The sequence below is a fragment of the Panulirus ornatus genome, chromosome 39 (genome assembly GCF_036320965.1).
Source record: "Panulirus ornatus isolate Po-2019 chromosome 39, ASM3632096v1, whole genome shotgun sequence".
In the NCBI taxonomy this organism is placed as follows: domain Eukaryota; kingdom Metazoa; phylum Arthropoda; class Malacostraca; order Decapoda; family Palinuridae; genus Panulirus; species Panulirus ornatus.
This window is the reverse complement of record NC_092262.1, coordinates 11,841,388-11,867,117: the sequence shown is the minus strand read 5'-3', so window position 1 is coordinate 11,867,117 and position 25,730 is coordinate 11,841,388. Positions and strand designations below refer to the sequence as shown.

Here is a 25,730-nt window from a genome sequence, read left to right as displayed (position 1 = left end):
CATTGCTGCATTGTGGCATTTCTTTGCTAGAATTCAGCAGGCAGAGAGACATACTGTAATCATCCATTTCATCATGCTGCTTTGGGATGATGTGATTTATTGACTGTTACTGAATCAAGATTATCCTTGTTAGAGAAGTATTTGTTGAAATTAATGTCTCTGTAGCCTTGACTTCTCTCACTAAGAACTAACTTGATAGTCAGACTCACCCTGCTGTCTCTTTTTTTCTTATATATGGGACAGTCACATGATTCGTTTCCATTTCAGAATGGTGAAAGACTTCTCTGCTGTTGACAATCAAGAACAGATCAGGCGACTAAACCGGGTTTTGGAAGAATTTGCCATGTCACACAACCCCCATACTCGTAAAGGAGGCCTAATTGGTTTAGCAGCGGTTGCCATTGGGCTTGGAACTAGGGTAACCTTTGAATTATATTAAATTCATGTGAAAAGGAGATGGGTGAAGTATTAAAAATTATGTTAGATGTTTATGGAGACATTGCTTCATGAATTATGTAAACTTCTTGTGTTTATCACATGCGACTTGCAAAATATTGATTGCTGCCTTTTTCTTTTTAGGGTATTGGACCATACATTCAAGAACTTGTTAATCCAATTTTGGCGTGCTTCACAGACAGTAATCCAAATGTGCGATATTATGCAACAGAATCCTTATACAATGTTGTTCGAGTGTCAAGAGGTACTGTATTATCTCAGTTTAATGATATATTCACAATCCTTGTTCGTTTGGCGACGGATGCAGATCAGAATGTGAAAAATGGCTCTGAGATGCTTGACAGAATAATGAAGGTTTGTATTTTTGGGAAATTCAAGCTGTAACAATGATATATAAGTAGGAAATGCATATTAGTTGTTGCACTAAAACCTCACTGTTGGACTTGGAAATATTTGCCTGTAATAAGTTATTTACATCTTACATAAAATTATACATCCTGATGACTTCTTTTTATTAATTCTAAGGCACATTATGAACTATAGAAACATACTTGTTGAATACCTAGGTAATATGTGGCATATTTATTCTAGGTTTGCTTATTGCTGCTCGGTGATTGAATAAGTGTGGCAGTTTGCTCAGAATTTAATTACAGTAATATTCTTTCATTTCTTTCTCAGGATATTGTAACAGAGAGTGCCTCCTTTGACTTGGTTGCATTTATTCCTGTTCTGCGTGAGAAACTTTATGTAAACAATCATTGGGCACAAACCTTGGTTGTCTCATGGGTGTCTGTCCTCCATACTGTACCTGATGTTGACACACTTTTATTCCTTTCCGAAATTCTGGATGGATTGTTTTTCATCCTTGAAGCTCCAAAGCCAGAAGTGAAAAAAATGTGAGTTCTCATTTGTATATGTTTATTTGGTATCATGTTGAACTTTAAACTTAAAAGTGTAAATTAAGTCAGTTAAAGAAACTATCATTTTTAATTTTATTCTTTTCTTAATACATGATGACTTCTGTATTCTCTGTTAGAATAAAGTTTTGTTAAGGAACTTCTCACTCGAGTGGATTTCATCATCCCTTGCAAGTAATTGTAACACAGCCTTCAAGTTGTAGAAGCCCTGTACAAGATACAAATATGATAATTCAACATTTAGAGGAAAGAATCAGGATAAAATAATTGGTTTAATGGGAAGCAGAATGACCTCTTTTGACAATGGTATTCTTTTCAAAGAGATGTCGTTTGAGTGCCATAAATGAAGTTGAATAGATATGGAGAGAGAACAAGGTTAAGGGCCTGAATTGGATAGATGAATTTAAGATCTTTAGATATTTTTTCTTTTGTGAAAAAACATTCATTATAGCATACATTGAATGGATCATGGTTAAGCTTTTGGTAAATGTACAGGTATATGAGTTTCACTTTTTGTTTCAGTGGTCTTTATTGTATGATTGTATGATTAGATTTTAGAACTACAGAGAGTAAGATTGTAGTTGACATATTTATTATGATTATTTTGGTATAATGGTATAATTAACATTAGGAACTCATGTATCTTCATTTGATACACAATTTGACTCCCCAGGTGTGAGGCTGTTGTTGGGGAGTTCCTAGTTAGCATCAAGAAAGCTCCAGACAGAGTTAAGTTTGCCGACATGATCAACATCCTCATCACACACGCACAATCGAATGACCAGCTGGTGCAGGTAAGCTTGGTGTTGTGTTTATTGCAGTGCAGCAAAACAAGATATGGTTATATAGATTGCATTTAGTCACCAGCAGAAAAACAGCCATGGTGGATTTATAGATTTGTGTATGGAATTTAATCTGTCAGATTCATAATCATTTATATACTGTGCGGTTTTATCATAGGTAGTGCTGCAGTTGGATTCAGTCACCATTGCAACACAACAGTGTGGCAAAGGTGTTTTTGTCTCATCTTGTTCTTTCCGTTTGACACATCCTCCAGTCTAATAAGCAGGATTTTTTTTCATATTTGATTGGTGTTTCCTGCATTAGTAAGGTAGCACCAGGAACAGATGGAGAAAGCCCACATCTGCTCACATCCATTCTCTAGCTGTCATGTGTAATGCACCATAACCAATGCTCCCCATACACCATCCACTTTCAGTTTTATCCACATCATTCTTGAATTTACTTCCTTATACTCTGTGACACACACACACAACTCCTGCTTCAATATTAGTGCTACTCCTTCCCTAGCTTATGTCCTCTCACCAACCCCTGACTGTACTCCTAAGACATTTCTAAACCATTCTTTCCCTTTCCCTCTTTAGCTTTGTTTCACTCAGAGCCTTAGAACATCCAGATTTCTCTCCTCAAATGTACATACTACCTATCTCTCCTCTCTTCTCATCTTAGTCACATCCACACACATTCAAACTTCCCAGCCTGAGCCTTTAAGGAAGATGAGCACTCCCTGCCTGGCTCCTTCTTTTGGTCATTCCTTCAGAAATTGAAATAGAAGGGGGTCCAGCTCCCTTCTCCCGCCCCCTTTTGTCACTTACTACGACATGAAGGGAATATGAAGTTAGAGTTTTTTCTCCCTTACCCCAGAAAAAAATATATGCAGATATATTCTCCTCTTATTCTAGTGAGGCTTAGAAAACAGTTTTTGAGCTCAAAACCGATTTTCTTGATAAACAATCTAGAATACTTAAACTTAGTTTTTTTTGGATAGTAAAGCCTCTCTAGGAAATTACTAACTTTTGCCAGACATGTCTTGTCACTGACAGCATAATAGGGTTACAGAGTAGCAACCTTTGGACAACTTTCAGCAAAAAAATAACATCCTAGTTGTTGGTGGTGAGTAGTTTTAAGAAATTTACTCTCAAATCATGTGTATCAGTTTATCTTGGATTATTTCATGTGCTGTGCCACGGGGTTGAGTCATACTTCAGGAGAGCAATTTTTATTATCTTTTATGTAGTCTCATGCAAAACCTTACAGTTTTGCCTAACCTCTGTAAAATGTTATGAATGTTGCACTAATTGTTGCTTATCAGTACTTGAATATATTTTCAGATGATTGCTCTGACATGGATTGATGAGTTTGTGAAATTATCTGGACGTGTGATGTTGCCACATACCTCTGGAATCTTGACTGCCACGATTCCCTGTCTGGCATTGGATGATCCAACATATGCTAGTAAGTTATCACTGTACTAGGTTTGCATGGTACCTGTAGAAGGGATTAAAAAATCTACTGAAATCAGTTCTTAATAGGTGTAGATATGGTAATTTTTATATATCACTGTATTTATATATGAAACTTGACTGGATAGGGGGCTATAGCTTTAGGGCATTATACATGACAGTTAGTAAGTGGATGTGAACAAAGGAAGGCATTGTTTGTCTGTTCCTGGTGTTACCTCACTCCATGGGAAAAGTGAACAGACATGAAAAAATATATTTGTCTGTCCTGTTGTCTTGTTTATACATACCAGTGCCATAAGTTAACTATGATTGCCTTCCTAGACAAATATCCGAGGCAGGGCTCACAGAAAGTGACATAGTTAGAGTACAGAAGTATGCAGAAACATGCCTTATTTCCTTTCTTCCTTGCTTTGTAGATCCCTTCCCTCATTGCAACATAGATACATTCATAGGTCCATCCTTCTTTTTCACGGAGAAACTTGGATGTAGCTCCCATCCATCTGTATATGAACTTCAGAAAAATTAGAGGAAGAAAATGCTTTAGGAAAGTTTGTTGTGTTTCGTTATTATAGTCAGTCTTTTGGTTGTCTGAGGTACTAAGGACATTTTGAATAAGAAATGAGTCAAAGTTATGGAAATTCCTTTACCTTGTAATCAAACTTTTTTCATACTTGATTGTCATTTCCTACATTAGCAGGGTAGCACCAGGAACAAATGAAGAAAGGCCACGTCTGCTCACATCCATTCTCTGGCTGTCATATTTAATGCAGCAAAACCACGGCTCCCTATCCACAACCATGCCTCACAAAACATTTTATAGTTTATCCCGGATGCTTCACATGCTCTGGTTCAGTCCATTGACAGCTTGTTGACCCCAGTATACCACTTTGTTCCTATTCACTCTTATCATATGCACACCACGTTCAGGTTTCTTTTCTCAAACATACTACCTATCTCTCCTCTCTTCTCATCTTGGTAACATCTACACACATTTAGACATCCCAATCTGAGCCTTTGAGGAGGATGAACACTCCCAGCCTGACTCCTGACACACACACACACACACACACACACACACTACGTATGTGATATATGTATATATAAGTGTATTTAAGAGCTGTATTCATGTGAACTACCTTTTATAGGTAAAAGTAGAGTTTACATGATGGAGTGATGGCTGCTGTATTGCAGATGAACTTTCATACGGTTAATTTTGCCACACTTTCTCTGAGTTCTTAGATGCCCCAGTAGTCACAGTCTCACTTTTCTTTCCTACACTTTTTTTTTCTAATGAATAGCACTTTAAATTTTATTGATATCTAGTTTTTCATTAAATGTATTTTTGAAAGAAAGTAGAGAAGCACCATCATCAACAATTTTCTTCATTTTCCTATCAGAGACACGTGGGTTGGCAGAAGAGGTAAGCTCAGGATTGATGAACCTCATTACTGTAGAGGATGACAGGGATGGACCAGAGGGATCAGCTACAACATCCAGTGAACATAACTTGATAGCTCCAAACTCTAATGGTAACTACATTTTTATGCAGGTCCAGGAGTATTTAGTATAAAGATTCTCCTACATAGCAAAATACAGTTTTTCAGAATGTGTTTAATGTTATCTGTCTTCAAGATAATTGGAATTTAGTGGCTTAAGACCAGTTTAAAGTTGCAAGTGGCCCAAGTAAAGAATTAGACCTATGTCTGGTAACTGTTATTTTATTGTATATGCACTTAGACAAGGGAAGTGGATGTGCACGCTTCCCCAGACTTTTCATGCACTGAAGATTTCATTGTCTTCATGCAGGGAAAACTAAACACCAGTGTTCAGGAGTGTATAAAAGGAGGATTTTGATTATAGCCTCTATTGTTCATATATGTGAATTGGTGCAAAAAAGTTAAAGTTTTCTAGCACGCACTATGGGTTTTCTTTAAATGCTTTGCACAATTTAAGCATAGACATATTGCAGTGTGGTCACTCTTACATCCATTCCCAGCTGCTATGTAAGTGAATGTAAAAATGTGTACATGAGATTTTGGTCTTATTTTTGTCTGTAAATGTCAGTTTTTGGTAAATATTAATGATTATTATACCATTGATAGATTATATTACACCAGTATCATGCCATACCTTTTCTTGGCAGATTGTTGTAATGAAGGACTTGACCTTGGTTCTGTGATGGAGGTTCTTCTTCGACAGTTACGCAACACTCCAGTTCCGTGTAAAACAGCTGTCCTCAGATGGATTTATCACCTCCATAATAAGATCCCCAATAAGGTAAAATGTCTGTTAGAATTATGGACCAAATCATTATCATTTATTCATTAAGTTTGATGTTCTTAATCTAATTTGGTACTTGCAGAATCTTCCTAAAGCATTTTGAGTAGCACACTTGCAAAAAAAATTTGAGATATTCAACATCAGACGATATGTATAGCATTTTTAAGCTTTGATATTTTGGTATTAATGAAAGTAAACAAAATATCAATTGTAACTCATGCTTGCCAGGGTTAGAAATACTTGACTCACCTGAATAATGTTTACCTTCACAGTGGGCCACAAAGAAACATTCCATTTTTTCATTAGGACTTGTCATTCTTTTTTACAAATCATACATTTATTTATGCCATCTCCAGATCCATAAATGCTACATACAAATCCATTTGCTTTTCTAAGTATTTCTCACATACATTCTTCAAAGCAAACACCTGATCCACACATCCTCTACCACTTCTGAAACCACACTGCTCTTCCCCAATCTGATGCTCTGTACATGCCTTCACCCTCTCAATCAATACCCTCCCATATAATTTACCAGGAATACTCAACAAACTTATACCTCTGTAATCTGAGCACTCACTCTTATCCCCTTTGCCTTTGTACAATGGCACTATGCACGCATTCCGCCAATCCTCAGGCACCTCACCATGAGTCATACAAACATTAAATAACCTTACCAACCAGTCAATAATACAGTCACCCCCTTTTTTAATAAATTCCACTGCCATACCATCCAAACCTGCTGCCTTGCCGGCTTTCATCTTCCACAAAGCTTTTACTACCTCTTCTCTGATGATAGAGTTGATAGAGATGCTCTGTAGGAAGGTATTAAGAATATATGGTGTGGGAGGCAAGTTGTTAGAAGCAGTGAAAAGTTTTTATCGAGGATGTAAGGCATGTGTATGTGTAGGAAGAGAGGAAAGTGATTGGTTCTCAGTGAATGTAGGTTTGCGGCAGGGGTGTGTGATGTCTCCATGGTTGTTTAATTTGTTTATGGATGGGGTTGTTAGGGAGGTAAATGCAAGAGTTTTGGAAAGAGGGGCAAGTATGAAGTCTGTTGGGGATGAGAGAGCTTGGGAAGTGAGTCAGTTGTTGTTCGCTGATGATACAGCGCTGGTGGCTGATTCATGTGAGAAACTGCAGAAGCTGGTGACTGAGTTTGGTAAAGTGTTTGAAAGAAGAAAGTTAAGAGTAAATGTGAATAAGAGCAAGGTTATTAGGTACAGTAGGGTTGAGGGTCAAGTCAATTGGGAGGTAAGTTTGAATGGAGAAAAACTGGAGGAAGTAAAGTGTTTTAGATATCTTGGAGTGGATCTGGCAGCGGATGGAACCATGAAAGCGGAAGTGGATCATAGGGTGGGGGAGGGGGCGAAAATCCTGGGAGCCTTGAAGAATGTGTGGAAGTCGAGAACATTATCTCAGAAAGCAAAAATGGGTATGTTTGAAGGAATAGTGGTTCCAACAATGTTATATGGTTGCGAGGCGTGGGCTATGGATAGAGTTGTGCGCAGGAGGATGGATGTGCTGGAAATGAGATGCTTGAGGACAATGTGTGGTGTGAGGTGGTTTGATTGAGTAAGTAACGTAAGGGTAAGAGAGATGTGTGGAAATAAAAAGAGCGTGGTTGAAAGAGCAGAAGAGGGTGTTTTGAAGTGGTTTGGGCACATGGAGAGAATGAGTGAGGAAAGATTGACCAAGAGGATATATGTGTCGGAGGTGGAGGGAACGAGGAGAAGTGGGAGACCAAATTGGAGGTGGAAAGATGGAGTGAAAAAGATTTTGTGTGATTGGGGCCTGAACATGCAGGAGGGTGAAAGGAGGGCAAGGAATAGAGTGAATTGGATCGATGTGGTATACCGGGGTTGATGCGCTGTCAGTGGATTGAATCAGGGCATGTGAAGCGTCTGGGGTAAACCATGCTCTTATTCACATTTACTCTTAACTCTTAACTTTCTTCTTTCACACACTTTACTAAACTCAGTCACCAGCTTCTGCAGTTTCTCACATGAATCAGCCACCAGCGCTGTATCATCAGCGAAAAACAACTGACTCACTTCCCAAGCTCTCTCATCCACAACAGACTTCATACTTGCCCCTCTTTTCAAAACTCTTGCATTCACCTCCCTAACAACCCCATCCATAAACAAATTAAACAACCATGGAGACATCACACACCCCTGCCGCAAACCTACATTCACTGAGAACCAATCACTTTCCTCTCTTCTTACACGTACACATGCCTTACATCCTCGATAAAAACTTTTCACTGCTTCTAACAACTTGCCTCCCACACCATATATTCTTAATACCTTCCACAGAGCATCTCTATCAACTCTATCATATGCCTTCTCCAGATCCATAAATGCTACATACAAATCCATTATATTTTTTTTTTTTTTATACTATTCGCTATTTCCCGCGATAGCGAGGTAGCGTTAAGAACAGAGGACTGGGCCTTTGAGGGAATATCCTCACCTGGACCTCTTCTCTGTTCCTTCTTTTGGGAAAAAAAAAAAAAAAAGCATCATATAATGTGAGGAGCAATGAACGGATGAAAGCTGTAGAATGACTATATGATTTATGGATGTGAGATTTGGTGTTGGTAGGAAGTATTTTCAAGATGTTTTGAATGTGAGTGCTGCAGGTATTCACTTTTAAGTAGAAGGAAAATTAATGAAGAATGAGACTGAGTCTACTCTTGAAAATATTGATACTCTCTCTGTTCCAACATGAACGAATCTGTAGATGATGTTGCTCCCTGAGGCTTAGCTTAGTTCAGATGTGTGTTAGTAGCCTGCTGTTGGACCTTTATTGGCAAATCTATATGTCTCATCATATATATATATATATATATATATATATATATATATATATATATATATTTTTTTTTTTTTTTTTTTTTTCATACTATTCGCTATTTCCCGCGATAGCGAGGTAGCGTTAAGAACAGAGGACTGGGCCTTTGAGGGAATATCCTCACCTGGACCTCTTCTCTGTTCCTTCTTTTGGAAAAAAAAAAAAAAAAAAAAAAAAAATGGCCCAACCCCCCCATACACATGTATATACATACGTCCACACACGCAAATATACATACCTTCACAGCTTTCCATGGTTTACCCCAGACGCTTCACATGCCTTGATTCAATCCACTGACAGCACGTCAACCCCGGTATACCACATCGCTCCAATTCACTCTATTCCTTGCCCTCCTTTCACCCTCCTGCATGTTCAGGCCCCGATCACACAAAATCTTTTTCACTCCATCTTTCCACCTCCAATTTGGTCTCCCTCTTCTCCTCGTTCCCTCCACCTCCGACACATATATCCTCTTGGTCAATCTTTCCTCACTCATTCTCTCCAAGTGCCCAAACCATTTCAAAACACCCTCTTCTGCTCTTTCAACCATGCTCTTTTTATTTCCACACATCTCTCTTACCCTTACGTTACTCACTCGATCAAACCACCTCACACCACACATTGTCCTCAAACATCTCATTTCCAGCACATCCATCCTCCTGCGCACAACTCTATCCATAGCCCATGCCTCGCAACCATACAACATTGTTGGAACCACTATTCCTTCAAACATAGCCATTTTTGCTTTCCGAGATAATGTTCTCAACTTCCACACACTCTTCAAGGCCCCCAGAATTTTCGCCCCCTCCCCCACCCTATGATCCACTTCCGCTTCCATGGTTCCATCCGCTGCCAGATCCACTCCCAGATATCTAAAACACTTCACTTCCTCCAGTTTTTCTCCATTCAAACTCACCTCCCAATTGACTTGACCCTCAACCCTACTGTACCTAATAACCTTGCTCTTATTCACATTTACTCTTAACTTTCTTCTTCCACACACTTTACCAAACTCAGTCACCAGCTTCTGCAGTTTCTCACATGAAGCAGCCACCAGCGCTGTATCATTAGCGAACAACAACTGACTCACTTCCCAAGCTCTCTCATCCCCAACAGACTTCATACTTGCCCCTCTTTCCAAAACTCTTGCATTCACCTCCCTAACAACCCCATCCATAAACAAATTAAACAACCATGGAGACATCACACACCCCTGCCGCAAACCTACATTCACTGAGAACCAATCACTTTCCTCTCTTCCTACACATACACATGCCTTACATCCTCGATAAAAACTTTTCACTGCTTCTAACAACTTTCCTCCCACACCATATATTCTTAATACCTTATATATATATATATAAGGGGCAACTTGCTGACTGTAAGCTGAACATTGACATATGAAGTGCTGTGGGGCCTGGCTGTGTATAGAGGGACTATATTTTTGGTGCATTACACATGACAGCTAGAGAGTGGATATGAGAAAATGAGGCTGTTCTTCGTCTGCTCCTAGCAGTGTCTCAATACACAGAAACAGCAAACTATTATGAATGATGATAATATGAATGATTGTGTGATATAGGCCATTAGTTTACATTAGTTAGGCACATTATACCCTCATCTCCAGTATATTCTTTTGTAATCAAAATAACAGCTGGTATTTATCAGCTGAGCTGATGGGAATTTCATGGTCCTTTTTGTTTTCATTTAGTTACCAAAGCTTTCTGCTAATGTTGTATTACATCGGTCATAATGTTTTAGATGATATGAAATTTAACTGTATAAAGAGGATATTATCACTTTAGCATTGTCAAGTAAACTCTCTGTGCTGTAACAATGGAAATTAAGAATTAAATGTAATATATTTTATTTAGATGTACACAGGATGTTTGTATATTCTTTTTTATTCTAATGTGTATGAAATGATTTCTTCAGATGTGTCGTTATTTAGAGGAACTGTTTCATGTGCTGCTGAGAACACTTTCAGACCCATCAGATGAGGTGGTGCTTTTAGTTATTCAAGTTTTGGCTCAAATTGCATCAACCACCAACCATCACCCCCCTGCAGCAGCACAAGGTGATTCTTCACACTCTTGATTGTACTTTGGGAATTGAGGAAAGGTATATTTCTTGCTCTTCACAGTTAATTGATAAATGAGAGATTATGAGTGTATAGTTCAAAAGAGAATGTGAAAGGTATGATAAGAAAAATATCCTCTTGAAAGTGTATTTCATATAGATGAAAGGGAGGCTATATGTATTGTGACTGAATAGATATTTGATAATCGAGTCGTTCACTGCTTGCACACTGGGGAGCTATATGCAAATATGATAGAAGGAGGAAAAGCATCATATGATGCAAGAACAGTCCTCAGCAAAGCATCATATAATGTGAGGAGCAATGAACGGATGAAAGCTGTAGAATGACTATATGATTTATGGATGTGAGATTTGGTGTTGGTAGGAAGTATTTTCAAGATGTTTTGAATGTGAGTGCTGCAGGTATTCACTTTTAAGTAGAAGGAAAATTAATGAAGAATGAGACTGAGTCTACTCTTGAAAATATTGATACTCTCTCTGTTCCAACATGAACGAATCTGTAGATGATGTTGCTCCCTGAGGCTTAGCTTAGTTCAGATGTGTGTTAGTAGCCTGCTGTTGGACCTTTATTGGCAAATCTATATGTCTCATCAAGCGATGCATACTCAACTTTGAGTCACATACATTTTAGAATTTTTCCTAACATTTCTCCATACGGTTAACTGAAGGCAGTTTTGACATTATGTGTTCGTGCATGTTTGTCAGGTTCCCCAAAGGACACAAAAAACCAGAGACCAACATTCATGAGTGAATGCATTGTGTCTCCCTCCATATTTTAACCACTATATGGTACTTATTGAAAAGGTTCTTTATTTCCAACATAGCAAATGAAAAAGATATGTATTGATTTTGGCCATCTCACATGATAGGAAAAATAAGGGTTAGAGAAAAAGGAAATAAAGGAAATTAATTTGAGTTCCTCAGGTAGGGATGAGGGTTGAGATCCACTCATCATTATCTAGTGATGCTTTTACAAAAATTTGGCTCATTTCAGTAAAGGAATTCATAGGCTGTTGTGCTTGCTTCAAGCCTAAGAGCAGTGAAAGTCATGCAACCATTGATCTTACCACTTTTGATAACAGGATCATTAAGCAAGTGTTTGTGCCAGCATCTAGTGCTGTAACCATTGGCAAGGAAAGGAATGTAGATGACTGCAAATTCAGTGTGTATTTGCACTGCTTGTTAGTTTGACTCAGCCAGATGTGAACCATATTAACCCTTTCTTCAGGAGCTTCATTTTTCTGGAATGGCATGGCAAAACATGTACCGGTCAGAGGCTATCTTATATGAAATAAAGTAAATAAAGTAGATGTAGATGTGACTCTTAAAGGTAGAGTTGTTATACAATAAGGGAAAAACAAAAGGAGAGAGAGCATTCAAAAGCATATCTATTTGAGAGAAGGTATCATAAAGGTGTGTTCTTAAGTAGCTGGACTCCACACAAAAATGTTGTGAAGCAGCAGCCATCCATGTGCGTTATGTCCAAAACTTTGAGCAAGTAAACATACAGACAGCTTATGAAAACTGGCCAAAATATTATATGTAGAAATAAGAGAGTACAGCAGCATCACTGTGTACAGAAAGGGTGGTCAAAGAGAGATGATGCTAGGAGAATTAATGAGATGGAAGAATTTTGATTCCACTCTGATTAATAAAGAAGGGAGGAAGAGCCACTCCAGATGTGTGAACAGTACCCCATTTCATCTAAAACATTCTTAGGACTTAGCATCAAAGTACTTCAGTTTATCTTTTTGTTTTGTAAAACATTCTATTTCTGATGTGAACTCCAAGCTGGAAAAGATTAAATTGATTCATTTTGAATGGTATCTAAAATTGAGGTTAAATTATCCAGTAGTAGGTTTAGGAATGAGGGAGGGCTTATTCATGCTTTATTCCTGATGAAGTAAAGATTTTTAATTGATTATATTTTGTGTTATAAGAGTCCCTTTACATAGTAGGCAAGTTTGCCTTTTGATTAAGTAGTTTAGTTGGATATAAGGGTAAAATGTATGAGCAATGTTGTGTTCAGTTTGCCTTTCAGAGTCAGCAAGATTGTTTATGGAACTTTCTTTTATATATTCAAACTTACTGAACAAAAAATCAAAATAGTGAAGTGTTTGTTATTAAAGCGGTGGTGTTTAATTCCAATTTATCAAAATAGTATATTAATAACCCTTAACAGCATTAACTGGAGGGAGAGAAATGGGGGAAGAATGTATGGAATGGTGTATGTGAGGGAGGCATCTAAGGACAGGGATATGTGGAGGCTCTTTGCTTTGGCCACCCTCTGATGGGAGTTTCTGGAGTGAAAGGGCATCATAGACGTAGATAGACAGATAGAACAGGATTAACTGAATACTGTTATTTGTTTAAGGACAATTAATGGTATTAGCAATTGAATCAAGGTCAACATTGTTGAAACAGTATCACATCATTTGAGTTTTTAGTTTCTTCCTTTGTTTTTTTTCTATTTCAGAGTACTTTAGATTGTAACTCATTATTGGGTCATTGTGAAATGTACCAGAAAGAAAAGGAATTCATAGCAAACATAATTACATTTCAATGGAATCTATAAATTGCCCTTCCCTGTGGAGAAAGAATTTGGAGTAGCATCTAAATGAGGAAGACTTATTTGAGTTTTAGTAACAGTTAAGTAGCTAAATTTTTGAAGGAGAGCATTTCAAAACTTCATTTTATACAAAATGATTCCTCATTTATTTTGTTCTAGGGTAATTAAAGGAGAATGGTCAGAATGAATGGTATGACTAAAGGCATTGATAGAATTATCACAGCAAATGAAGGAATTTGCACATTGGTACAAGATGTTACAAAGTATAGAACATCTCAAGGTTGTGGCCAATACTATTGAATGAGCTTGGAGTACTGAGATAAATAGAAGAGAACAAGTAGCCCAGATATACTTGTTATGAATAAAGTACTTGGTCAGAAGAACATACTGAATGGGAAAGAACAGAAATGAGATATAACCAAAAAATGTATGGTTATTGATGTAATGTTTAGGCAGTTAGAATTTTTGAGAGTATACTTAAGTGAGTAGTAATAATTAAAGGGAGGATATTAAGCTTAGATGAAGGACTAAATGAGTGGATATATATATCTATAGTAAAGAGGGAAATGTATTTAGATATGATTATAACCATTAAAATGTATGGTAGATGTTAGTTGACAGATTGACTGTAAAGTGTCTTTAAGTTTGTTGAACTTTACCATTTTTGTCAGTCATAGAGGTTGATAAGAACAATGATGAGATCTTTCCTTTTCTTCAGTTGTGGAAAGTGATGAGAAAAGCAACGTTGATGAATACTTTACAAGGTTTCTTCAAAATCTACTGCACCTATTTGCCACTGAGAGAAACCTTTTGGAGGACAGAGGGCCTTTTATAATCAGGTGATTCCTTTTTTGTCAGTTCAGTCTGTGATCTTTTTATGATCATCCATCTTATTTCATATAGTGAACATTACTTCTTGAATCTGCTCTTTTTTTCATTTGCTTTGTACCATTATATAGTATCTAAGGATTTCAACTTGTGTTCTTCCATCTTAGAGAACATTACTTCCTGAATCTGCCATTTTTTTCATTTTCCTTGGACCTTCATACATTATCCAAGGATTTCACCTCATATAATTAACTCTGTTATGTGTTAGGAACAGGAAAATGTTGAACCCCTATGAGACTGTATACTTATCTCTCCATTGACAATGATACAGCTTCACTGAAGATGACTTTTCTCTTGCAGTGTAACAACATGTGGGCAGTATGTGCTAACCCATAGTAGAGCCCTTTTATAGTGGACTATGATGTATTGGAAATTAGTTTCTAATAGACCCTCTGGACCCCACTGAACTAAGTCTGGGATCTTAAAAAGATTCCATGGAAGTCTGTTAATCACAAATTTAGTCTGGTTGGGTAAGCACCCATTGGACTGAGTTTTTGATAAAATACAATAGTCTGTTAGTTCCTAACCTCAGTCCAGGATGCTGAGCATCAGGAGAACTTTGTAAAAGCCCATTGCATGGCACACATCTGCACTTTTTCTTAATCTTTCTGACTTGCATTGTTCTCTGTGCACAGATACATTAATTTATACACTGATTACAATAGTTTAATGGTGTAATACTATTTTTTTGTATCCTTACACCTACAAAGATAATTTAAGTAGAGCTCTGGAGACATAGCCAGCTTGGTCAAGCCTGTTTGCCTGAGATAAGCATGCAGTTGATCAACATGTAAACAAACTTGGTACCTATATCCTCATGCTATTGAAGTGGGGGGGTTTTTGTGATGCAAAGGCTATTCTTTTTGTATTAAACCATAGCAGATAAGAGTGGTGTTAGTGTTGTATGGGATAAGAGTTCAAAAAATGCTTCAGCGCTTCTGCAAAGCTGAAAATGATTGAGCATTATTAGCACAGGAAGAGTAGATTACACCTTGTGTACATCTTTTTTCTAATGAGGAGGTGATTCAGGTGATATCCAGGGACCATGTTGCTATATCCTTATGATTCAGAGTAATCTTTGCTACTCCCTGAACACCTCCAGTCTTAGGTTGATGTACAACAACTGTTGTAATTGAAGCAATAGGGTAAGTTTCCATTACACTTGTTATTTCATGTCTAACATTCCTTGGGAAAGTTTGGGATGTAACAGAATTTGACTTCTACCACACCACCTTCTAGACTAGTCCATTAGAATGGGGCTTGTTGTGTGTTTATACATAAATCCTCAAACTTTACAGTGGAGTTTCCCATGGAGTAGCTCCTTCAACCATTTTAGGCTCTTCCTAAATGACCTCCCAATGTTTCCTGCTGACCACAGTGTGAACGATCTCTTGTGTGCAGATAACCTAACTGCCACACTACAACATCACTGCATTACTCAAGCAGCAACAAACATACAAAATTATATCGTTTGATTTGAACACTCAATCACTTATAACAGAATTTCTTCATCCCTACAGAAATACACTGGCACCCTCTTAACACCTGACAGGAATAAATTCACCCTGCAACTTCTTATAACACTGAATGATTAACCACTTCCAATCAACCAAACTCCAAGCATAGTGGGCATTGCATAACACAAATGTGATATTTATTCTTCACACCACAAACATCAATGCAAAGGCCTTAAACAAACTAATTGCCCCTCAGAACACATACTGGCACCAGTTGTGGACTTGGAAAATAATCTTTTAGTGTTTTCAACAAATAACTCACCTACTCCACCCTAAACTGTACCTCACCTACCCGGTCATCCACAGTATCAAAAATACAAAACAGAGCACTCAGACTAGTCACCAACTGCCAAGCACTCACAAACATTCAACAGCTGCACAATGAAACGAAAATACTTCAGCTCCAATTCAGTCTCACCACTGCATGCTTGGTACTCATTTCTTTGCAACAGCGCTAGACCATTCCCATCCACATCACTCCATAACCAACCAATAACTTCCTCATAGACATAAAAAGCTAATCCTTTATTACACTTCAACAACTTACAGACTCCCCACCCCATACAAACACAATATTTGTACCCTTTATTGTACCTCAATAACTTGCAGATCCCCCTCCCCAAAAAACACACCATTGGCTGCAACCAATCTCCCAATGCAGCCTTAAACACCACTAAACGAGACATACACCCATGTGAAACTACACTCACCAGGCATGTATGAGTTGCCCCTTCTCGTCTACATTCTAAGTCCATCTCTTGAGCACTGCAAACTTGCATTCAATACATCACAGTACCCCATGTACAGGATGCAACTCCCACACTGAAGACCCTGAATGCTTATTCTTTAATTTTTTTGTGCTCATCCCACAAATACTCACATACACCACTACCATACTTCTTAGCCTTTGGTCTGGCCCCATATGCTAGGCAGCCCATGATTGTTTTGAGAGCCTTGTTTTGTATGATTTGGTGTTTTATTACTCCTGCCTGTTTGTTTAAGGCCTTGTAATGTGGGGAACAAGTTTTGTATATCTCATATGTGATGGTTGGAGTTCTATTGAGTGAAATTGGTTCACTCTTCAGTTTTATGGCAGGGTGCAGGTTGGTTTCACATCTGGCTAGGTTTATAGGCAGTGTTGGTGGATGGATATGGGGATGCAGACACTTTTTTGAGTAATCCAATGTTCCAATTGTGTGATGTAACATTCCATGCTCGTTGTTGCTTGAGTAGTGTCAAAGTGTTTTGATGTATTTGTCTGGTCATCTTTGTAAGAGAAAAGAATTTTTGCACTGTAGTCCAAAGGAGGTGCAGGGATGTCATGTAAAAAGAGATTGAAGAGGACTGGAGAAAGAACTGCTTCCTGGGGAATCCTACTGCGGAGTTTAAGGGTCCTGAAGGTTATGTCTTTATCCTTGCAATACCTTCATGGTCCAGCTTTTTGCACATCCACATAATTAGGGAACATGGGGTATGATTCACGAAGTTTACTTTCTGAAGTTACTCTACATTTGTTTAATGAAATTTCTTGTTACATCCATTGTAGACAACTGTGTGTGATGTTGAGTGCTGAAGATATATACCGGACCTTAGCAGAATTGCTTCAGAAGGAGGAAAACCTCACCTTCGCATCTGAAATGGTGCAGACACTGTCATCAATTCTTTTGACGTCAAAGGAGCTGTTCTCATTAAGAATACAACTAAAGGATCTCTCAACACCGGTAATACATTGCTGTTTGCATGAAGCATTCTGTATTGTAGGATAGCCCTGGGATTTATGCAAATGACACTACAGTATTATATTGTTTTAAAGTATGATTGGTCAGTTGCATAAACCTACATTTATTTCAGAAAACAGTGAATTTCATGAAAGTGTTAGATGGATTCATGATTCAGCTATATAAGATCAAATGACCTCATTTCTGGAAGGAAAGCTCATGTCTCAGACATTCTTTGGGTTTTTGTAAAGTATACAGTCAAGGAATTTTAATACTATTTTTGTTCTATCTCTTTTTGTGAAACAACAAAGTGGAATACTCAAATTTATGATCAACCTAAGGCTTTTTAGCATGTTTTTGGAGTATGCGGATTTCAATGTACAGTCTTTGGTCTTTGTACTTCAAACTAATTTACAGATTTTTTAACCTTGTTTCATTATCCATCTCAGTGGCCTTATGGACATTCACCATAGTGTAGTTCTTTCACAAGAATTATTGCAAGAGCAAAAAAAATGTAAGTGTTTGGAGAATTATATATTATGTACTAAAACGAGAACATTGTTTACATCACATATAGATTGTCTTCAAAATTCTCCCAAACTTGAGATTTGCACTAGTTACGGGCAGTTCATTTCCTGTTTCATCTCCACTGATATTTTCAGTCTTGCCAGATATGCCTTTGGTATTCATTAAAAGAAAAAAAATCTATCAGTAATGACAAAGATTTTTGATTGCAAACCTCTTTGTACTCCAATGCAGAGGGTTCACGAGTTATGGAGACTTTTACCATGACCACTCCCTTGAGGCAATTCCTGGAGGGAATGGGCATCAGATATATAGATAGAGAGAAACTCCCCTGTAACATCATGAAGGAAATTGACTGTGCTTGTGAAAGTACCATCTGTATTAAGACACACTTCTCATGCCACTTAGACATGACTGGACGAATGGTTTTTCAGGCCTTGGTGTTCATAAATTTATCATTGCTATCACTTAGTCTTACAATAGATTCCTGAGAACCCTTAGTGTATCTGTTCTGTCCATTGATTTGTTAGTTTTTCTTTTGTCATTATTAATTTCTTATAAAGAGTTTGGTCAGCTGCCAATGAATAATTGTTTAATTTTCTTGGATATCTTTATCAAAACTCTTATGGTCATTTAAATGGGTTGATGATTAACAACTTTCCCATGTGATTCCCTTAAGCTCACCCAGAGTTCTAATGTTTATGTTTTTTGATCATTTTTTTTTAATAATGTACTTGCACAACCATGAGAATGATTAGAGTTCTTGCATTATGAACGAAAATGAATATTTTTCCCTGGGTTAATATAATTGCTCTTGTTTTTTCAGGAAAGCTGCGAGTTATTTGTGAATTTGTATCGGTCCTGGAGCCATAACTCAGTAGCAACTCTCACGCTATGCCTCCTCACCCAGAATTACTCACATGCTGCAGCTCTCGTCCATGCTTTGTATCCTTTGTGTTATTGCTGTTGATTATTTTCCTGCTCCTGATTGGAGCACTGGGGTTGTGTTTATAATGTGCATTTTCATACTTGTTCCCATTATCCACCATAGTGAGGTAGCATTTGGAAACAACAGCTTAATTTGCTCACATCTACCCTCTAGCTGTTGTATATAATGCACCGAAACTAGAGCCTGCCAATCACGTCAAAACCTCACAGACTATTCCTTGGTTTCCTTGCTGACAGCATGTCACCTCAGCATACCACATTGCTATAGTTCATCTATCTCATGCACACCTCTCACCTTCCTGAATGTTCAAACCAGAATACCCAAGAACCTCATTTACTTATTCTTTGTACCTCTTTCTCAATATTCCTGTCCCCCTTGCTTCTTTCACTCCTGACACATAAATCCTTTTAATCATTATCCTTTTCAAATCTTCATAATATATCCAAATATTACGAGACACCTTAGTCAGCTCTCTCAGTCAGTCTCTGCTCACCACTTCCTACCTGGGGTTACTGGGCTACAAACGCATGAGTTCGTGGACCCTGTTGGTAAGTTAATCAGTTCATAAGTTGGAAAATATAAAGAAATGCATAAGATTAGGGTAAATGCGTATCTGACTGCAACAATGAATTAGATATCGTATTCTAAAGTAGATATAGTTAATAGAACACCATGTTAAACAATTCTTAATGGGAAAAAAGATGCAATTCTGCAGTTTGTAAGTATGAGTATTTGAATGAGTGTAGGACTAAGAAATGAATGTTGGTCTTTGAGCTTGTTCATAAATACAGGTGTTTGTAGGTCTGATGCTGGCAAGTCAAAGAACCCCCCTATACACTTTATACACTTCTTGCATGTTAAAGTTTCTGTGACTTATTTGCTTAAATTACTCTTCATCAAATTCCTTCAGATTTTCTTCCATCCATTTTTAGATTATGACCAGGTTTTTCTGTGATTTTGTTTTTGTCATTTTTTCCCATTACAGGTTTTTGTGTGATTTTTTTTTTTTTTTGTCATTTGTTCCCATTGTTTAATGTACTCCAAAGTCATCTGCAAAATATAAGACGACTTGTGTATTGATGGTTATACCATTTGTTGCACTTCACATAGTAGTACAGCATCAGATATGGTTCCATATGCCACCACTCTGAATATCCTGTTGGGAAAGCTCTTTAATCCATTTTCTAAATTTTTGAAATTTTTAGATCTCACCACATCCCCCACTAACCCTCCATTGTTAACTTTGTCATATGCTTTAACAAAATCTAGTATAATGCTTTCCATTCTCTTGCATTGCATTGAAGTTTATGTGTATATATATATATATATATATATATCATTGTAGTGAACTCGTGATTTTGTTCATGTACTTTTTCACTTGAAAAAACAATGCTGGCCTTCAATTATGAAATAATTACAAAGAAGGTGCTCCATGATTTGTTTCTTTATCACTCTCATATGTATTTAGTCTGTGTAGTTTAAGGCTAACTGGTCTTTCTGGATGATGCATTATTTTGGCTCCTTTTGTTACGTATGTGAATGAATGTGGCCTTAGTTGTCGTTTCCTGGCACTACCTCGCACGCACGCGGGGGAGGGTGTGTCATTTCATGTGTGGCAGGGTGGCGGCAGAAATGGATGAAGGCAGCATGTATGAATATGTACATGGGTATATATGTATATGTCTGTGTATGTATATGTATGTATATGCTGAAATGTATAGGTATGTTTGTGTATGTGGGCCTTTATGTATATACATGTGTATGTGGGTGAGTTGGGCCATTCTTTCATCTGTTTCCTTGCGCTACCTTGCTAACGCGGGAGACAGCGTCAAAGTATAATAAGAAAAATGATATATATACGCTATATTTCCTATACTGGCTGGATCGATCTATGATTTGCATTGATAAGATCAGAAAGTTTGCTGCTGTGATGTTTGTCTATAAGAAATAGATGTGGAATCCCATTATATCATGGTGCTGAGTTCTCTATGTTGATTATTTGCTCAATTATGTCCTTTTGGATATGCTGTTATCTGTATCGTCTTTATTTCATTATTCACTTTTTATATGAAAACTGACTTCTACTCTTGATGAGCATTTGACAATTTTTTTAGGTCATTTTCATGCTCATCTCCCACTTGACCTCGAAACTGTGTATACCATAAATTTATATGCTTCTGTGTGTGCAGTTTTGGCTGAAAAAAAGGTCCAAGTAAATTTTGTATATATGTTAGAATGAAGATATGCATGTTTGCTAATAGTCAATGGTAGGAGCAATAAATAGAAGTAGTAGGTAGGAACATTTATATAGAAACATTAGGCAGAAGTAGTAGGTTGGAACATTACACTAGAGCATTAGATAGAGGTAGTCAGTAGGAACATTAGGTAGGAGCCTTCGCAACTTCCCTTCCCATTCTGTACAGACCAGTGATTACACACACACACACACACACATGTTCAGATGTTCAATTCCTCCATGACAGCAAACATTTATTTACTATACATAATCACTGTTTCCTGACTTAGTGAGGTAGTGCCAGGAAAAATGAAGAATGGCCCACCCACTCATATACACATATATATATACATAAATGCCCACATACACACCTATATTCATACATATACATATCAACATATGCAGACTTATACATATATACACATGTGCATGTTCATACTTGCTTGCCTTCATCCATTCCCGTCGCTACCCCACTCCACAGGAAAACAGCATCGCTATCCCATGCTTCAGTGAGATAGCACCAGGAAAACAGACATAAAAGGCCACATTTGTTCTCTCAGTCTCTAGCTGTCATGTGTAATGCATCCAAACCACAGCTTCCTCTCCACATGCAGGCCCCACAAATATACATGTAGAATATTTTTAGTTATCAGCTTTCCTTAATGACTTACTAGTGGTGACATCGAAGTGACGGCAGACTTCTTGGTAGAAGTGGACAAGTTGGTCCAGCTGGTGGAATCTCCAATATTTACCTGTAAGTATTTTTCCTAAGTTCTGTATCTGTATTAGATATTTACATACGATGACTGAAGTCATTTGATTTATTGCAGTACTACTGCAGACTTATGAAGAATGTTGCACATTGTTATATATTTGCTTCCTTGTAATGATTCAGATTATTTTTTTCTCACTGAAATATTTTGTTGCTTTTGCACCACCAGATCTTCGTTTACAGTTGCTGGATCCAGTAAGTCACTCAGCACTGGTGGAGACTCTCTATGGACTTCTCATGTTACTTCCCCAAAGTGATGCTTTCACTCTTCTACGGTGTCGCCTTAACTGTGTTCCACCAGCTCATCTTCTCAAGTATGTTTGATCCTTTTTGTGGTGTAATGGCTGTATAGTCTTTTATTCCCTACTAGACATTTTGCCTGTTGAATTTTTTACGTTCTTTTTACTCAGACTTCTGTGGGTGGAGAAGTGAAAATCTGATGATTAATGTGATGACATTATTGTTGTATATTCATATAGTTGCAGTTTAATGAGGTTTGTATGGCCACAGTGCATATTATTTCTGTATCTTTATTCTGGCTTTAAGGATATGGCAGTAGAGAATATATCCTGTTTATCTTCATGAATCTCATAAGGCATCTTAAATGCTTAGACTTTGGACTTTGAGCCTTATTTATAAAAAAATGTCATCCCTTTTTCTGCTTAAACAATCCTTAGCATAGGTGAAAGAAGTTAACAGTAGTAGAGGAGAATATAAATATTTTAACATATTTAAAGTGGAATGATGAGGTTGAATTCATTTTAGTGGTTTGTCATTGTAATAATGAGGCTTTGTCTTTCTCCTTAATCAACTGCTTTTTAACCTTTGTGGTACTATTCATCTTTGAATTGTGCTACTTCAGTATATTTTGAAAAACTATTTCCTGTTTTTATGTACAGTAATTACGTGCTTGTGGTTGCACTGCGAGTGAAAAGTCACCTTTGATGATATTGTATCATCATCAGTTGATGAAAGGGAGTAAAGTTTTCTCAAGGAACTTGCTGCCCCAAGAGAGTGCATCAGTTCCCCGCACATCCTTGAAGCTGCAAGATGTGCATAAAAGGAACCCTGGGGCTACCTTTAGTAACCCTGCACTTACAAAGAAAAAAAAATTATATGAGATTGGGCTGCACTCATTTTTCTCTTTTCCTTAAGTTCATCTTACTTTGAAATTATCACAAAACCAGTCATCTTTTATATTAGGTGTGTATGGAGTTTATTTGTTCATAATGAAACCATGCTTTGCCAGTCATTCTTTGAAGCAAGTTGTAGTATTTCTTGAACATGAAATAGTTGGATAAGTTGATAGCTTTATCATTTCATAAACATGTGTATTGATTTGATTTTTCTCTTTGTAATTAGTAACTTTGGTGTTATCTACATGCTGTATGTATGAAAATTGCTTCATAACATTGAGAAATAGTCTTGTAATGCTGATAGGTACCATATGATAATTATTTTGACATGCATAGATGGATGTAATCCTGGATTTATATACATAGCATATGTCTCCTTGTTTTATGAAGCATGTTTTCTTAAAGTTTTCAGATACAAAAAATTTGTGTTGACCGATGAATTTCCTTATCTTAACTGTTAGATGAAAGGCACTTCATCCATCATCCATCCAGCCTGATGATGATGAGAATGGAAATACTACAATGAATTCTTATTATACTGTCAATTGTATATGACCCGAGAGCTGTGTAAATTCATGTTGGCGACATTCAACTTGTGAGGGATGTGATTGGTTTGCCCATGTTGTTCAGAGAGTTAAGAATATTTTGTTAGAATTCTTTTTTTAGGTTTTTTTTTTCATCCTCCTGGACTGAACAAGCCTGCTTAGTATGTGCCATTGAAATTCTTTTCTCCTGCATTGCAGAAATTAGGATCATAACACAAAGTTGTTTGCATGGTCCAATGATATTACAGTTTTTCTTTGTTATAATTCAGATGTAAAGCTTAGTAAATATAATATAAATGTAAACAAATTTCCATTGATTTTCTCGAATACAGCTACACGCCATTTCCCAAATTTCTTGGTAAGAATGGATTCTACATTTACATTAACTCTCATATTCCTCAGACACACACATGGCACAACAGAAGAACGTTATTTAGCAAGCAGCATAGACTTTCAGGAACTCCTCTCACATTTTTCATCCATTCAAGAGAAGCATCGCAAATACAAGCATCAAAAAATTAAGCAGAGATTACAGTCCAGCATTGACCCATCAGCTCGTCACCAGAGTTAGTAACTTGGTATTAGCATCTTAAGGAGTATATTAGCAACTTTTGATACATAATTTGGGGAGGCAGAGGTGTATTCTTATGATACAAAGAATTTTGTTGTAATCTCAATCACTTTTCATAATAATTCATTATTTTTTCACTACTTGCATCAGTAGTAATGGCTGCTCGTAGTATGACAGATATTAGATAATTTTATACAAAGAATACTTTAGAATCTATTTCTTCCTTTGTAACCAGTCACAATTAACCACTAATGATCAGAGAAATATTCTGTGATGGTCATGTAGAAAACTTTCTGAATTTCTCTCACTTTGTAATGCCTTCAGTTCAAGAAATGCATCTGTGGTGATCATATTGTAGAAAACTTTCTGAATTTATCCTATTTTGTAATGCCTTCAGTACAAGAAATGCATCTGTGGTGATCATATTGTAGAAAAATTCTGAATTTCTCATACCTTGTAATGCTGTCATTTTGGGACATGCACAGCCATACCTACCAGCCATTCTATATAGAGATGCCAGTCATTGTCATACACTATACTGGAGAAAAGGTTCTCGAGGGGAACAGAACCTACTGGTAGTAGATATAATATGTATTTTGCTGTATACTCTGGGCATAATGAATGGTGAGATGTAACATGTTTATATCTTAGATATTACCTCGCACAGCACAGTAGGATTATCTGTATAGTAGCTTTGCCACACCACCATATTCTGCACCTTTCTTCTGATGCCTCATCTGAGACCTCATACTCATGCACTCACTGATTTAGCTCTTTGATCATACAGTCAACCTTCATATGTACTCCTCCTTACTTCAGCTGCATACAGGTTGTATTTCTCTAATCCGGCACTCTGTAGTCCAGCAACTTCCATGGTCTGACACATTTTGAATATGCCGCCATTAGTTATTAGTTTGTGGATCTGCCTCCAGGGTGGCACTGTTGGCAGTGCTAAGGTGCCAAGATCTGTTTACACTGCAGCCAAGGTAATTAACAGTCCTATTAATAGTGGTTCCAACAATGTTGTATGGTTGCGAGGCGTGGGATATGGATAGAGTTGTGCGCAGGAGGATGGATGTGCTGGAAATGAGATGTTTGAGGACAATGTGTGGTGTGAGGTGGTTTGATCGAGTGAGTAACGTAAGGGTAAGAGATATGTGTGGAAATAAAAAGAGCGTGGTTGAGAGAGCAGAAGAGGGTGTTTTGAAGTGGTTTGGGCACATGGAGAGAATGAGTGAGGAAAGATTGACCAAGAGGATATATGTGTCGGAGGTGGAGGGAACGAGGAGAAGAGGGAGACCAAATTGGAGGTGGAAAGATGGAGTGAAAAAGATTTTGTGTGATCGGGGCCTGAACATGCAGGAGGGTGAAAGGAGGGCAAGGAATAGAGTGAATTGGAGCGATGTGGTATACCGGGGTTGACGTGCTGTC

General features: G+C 37.4%; 1 protein-coding gene across 1 annotated transcript in view; it reads left to right on the top strand.

Annotated features, from left to right (window-relative positions):
• LOC139761141 (protein VAC14 homolog) overlaps positions 1 to 25,730 on the top strand; it is a 38,105-nt gene that overhangs the window by 5,684 nt on the left and 6,691 nt on the right. The window contains exons 2-15 of the mRNA XM_071685089.1: positions 268 to 418; positions 580 to 810; positions 1,135 to 1,352; positions 2,047 to 2,167; positions 3,506 to 3,629; positions 5,035 to 5,166; positions 5,781 to 5,914; positions 10,709 to 10,850; positions 14,161 to 14,281; positions 17,394 to 17,568; positions 18,917 to 19,035; positions 21,950 to 22,029; positions 22,217 to 22,361; positions 24,131 to 24,294. Of these exons, the coding sequence (XP_071541190.1) occupies positions 268 to 418; positions 580 to 810; positions 1,135 to 1,352; positions 2,047 to 2,167; positions 3,506 to 3,629; positions 5,035 to 5,166; positions 5,781 to 5,914; positions 10,709 to 10,850; positions 14,161 to 14,281; positions 17,394 to 17,568; positions 18,917 to 19,035; positions 21,950 to 22,029; positions 22,217 to 22,361; positions 24,131 to 24,294 (2,057 nt within the window). The remainder of the gene's footprint in view (positions 1 to 267; positions 419 to 579; positions 811 to 1,134; positions 1,353 to 2,046; positions 2,168 to 3,505; positions 3,630 to 5,034; positions 5,167 to 5,780; positions 5,915 to 10,708; positions 10,851 to 14,160; positions 14,282 to 17,393; positions 17,569 to 18,916; positions 19,036 to 21,949; positions 22,030 to 22,216; positions 22,362 to 24,130; positions 24,295 to 25,730) is intronic.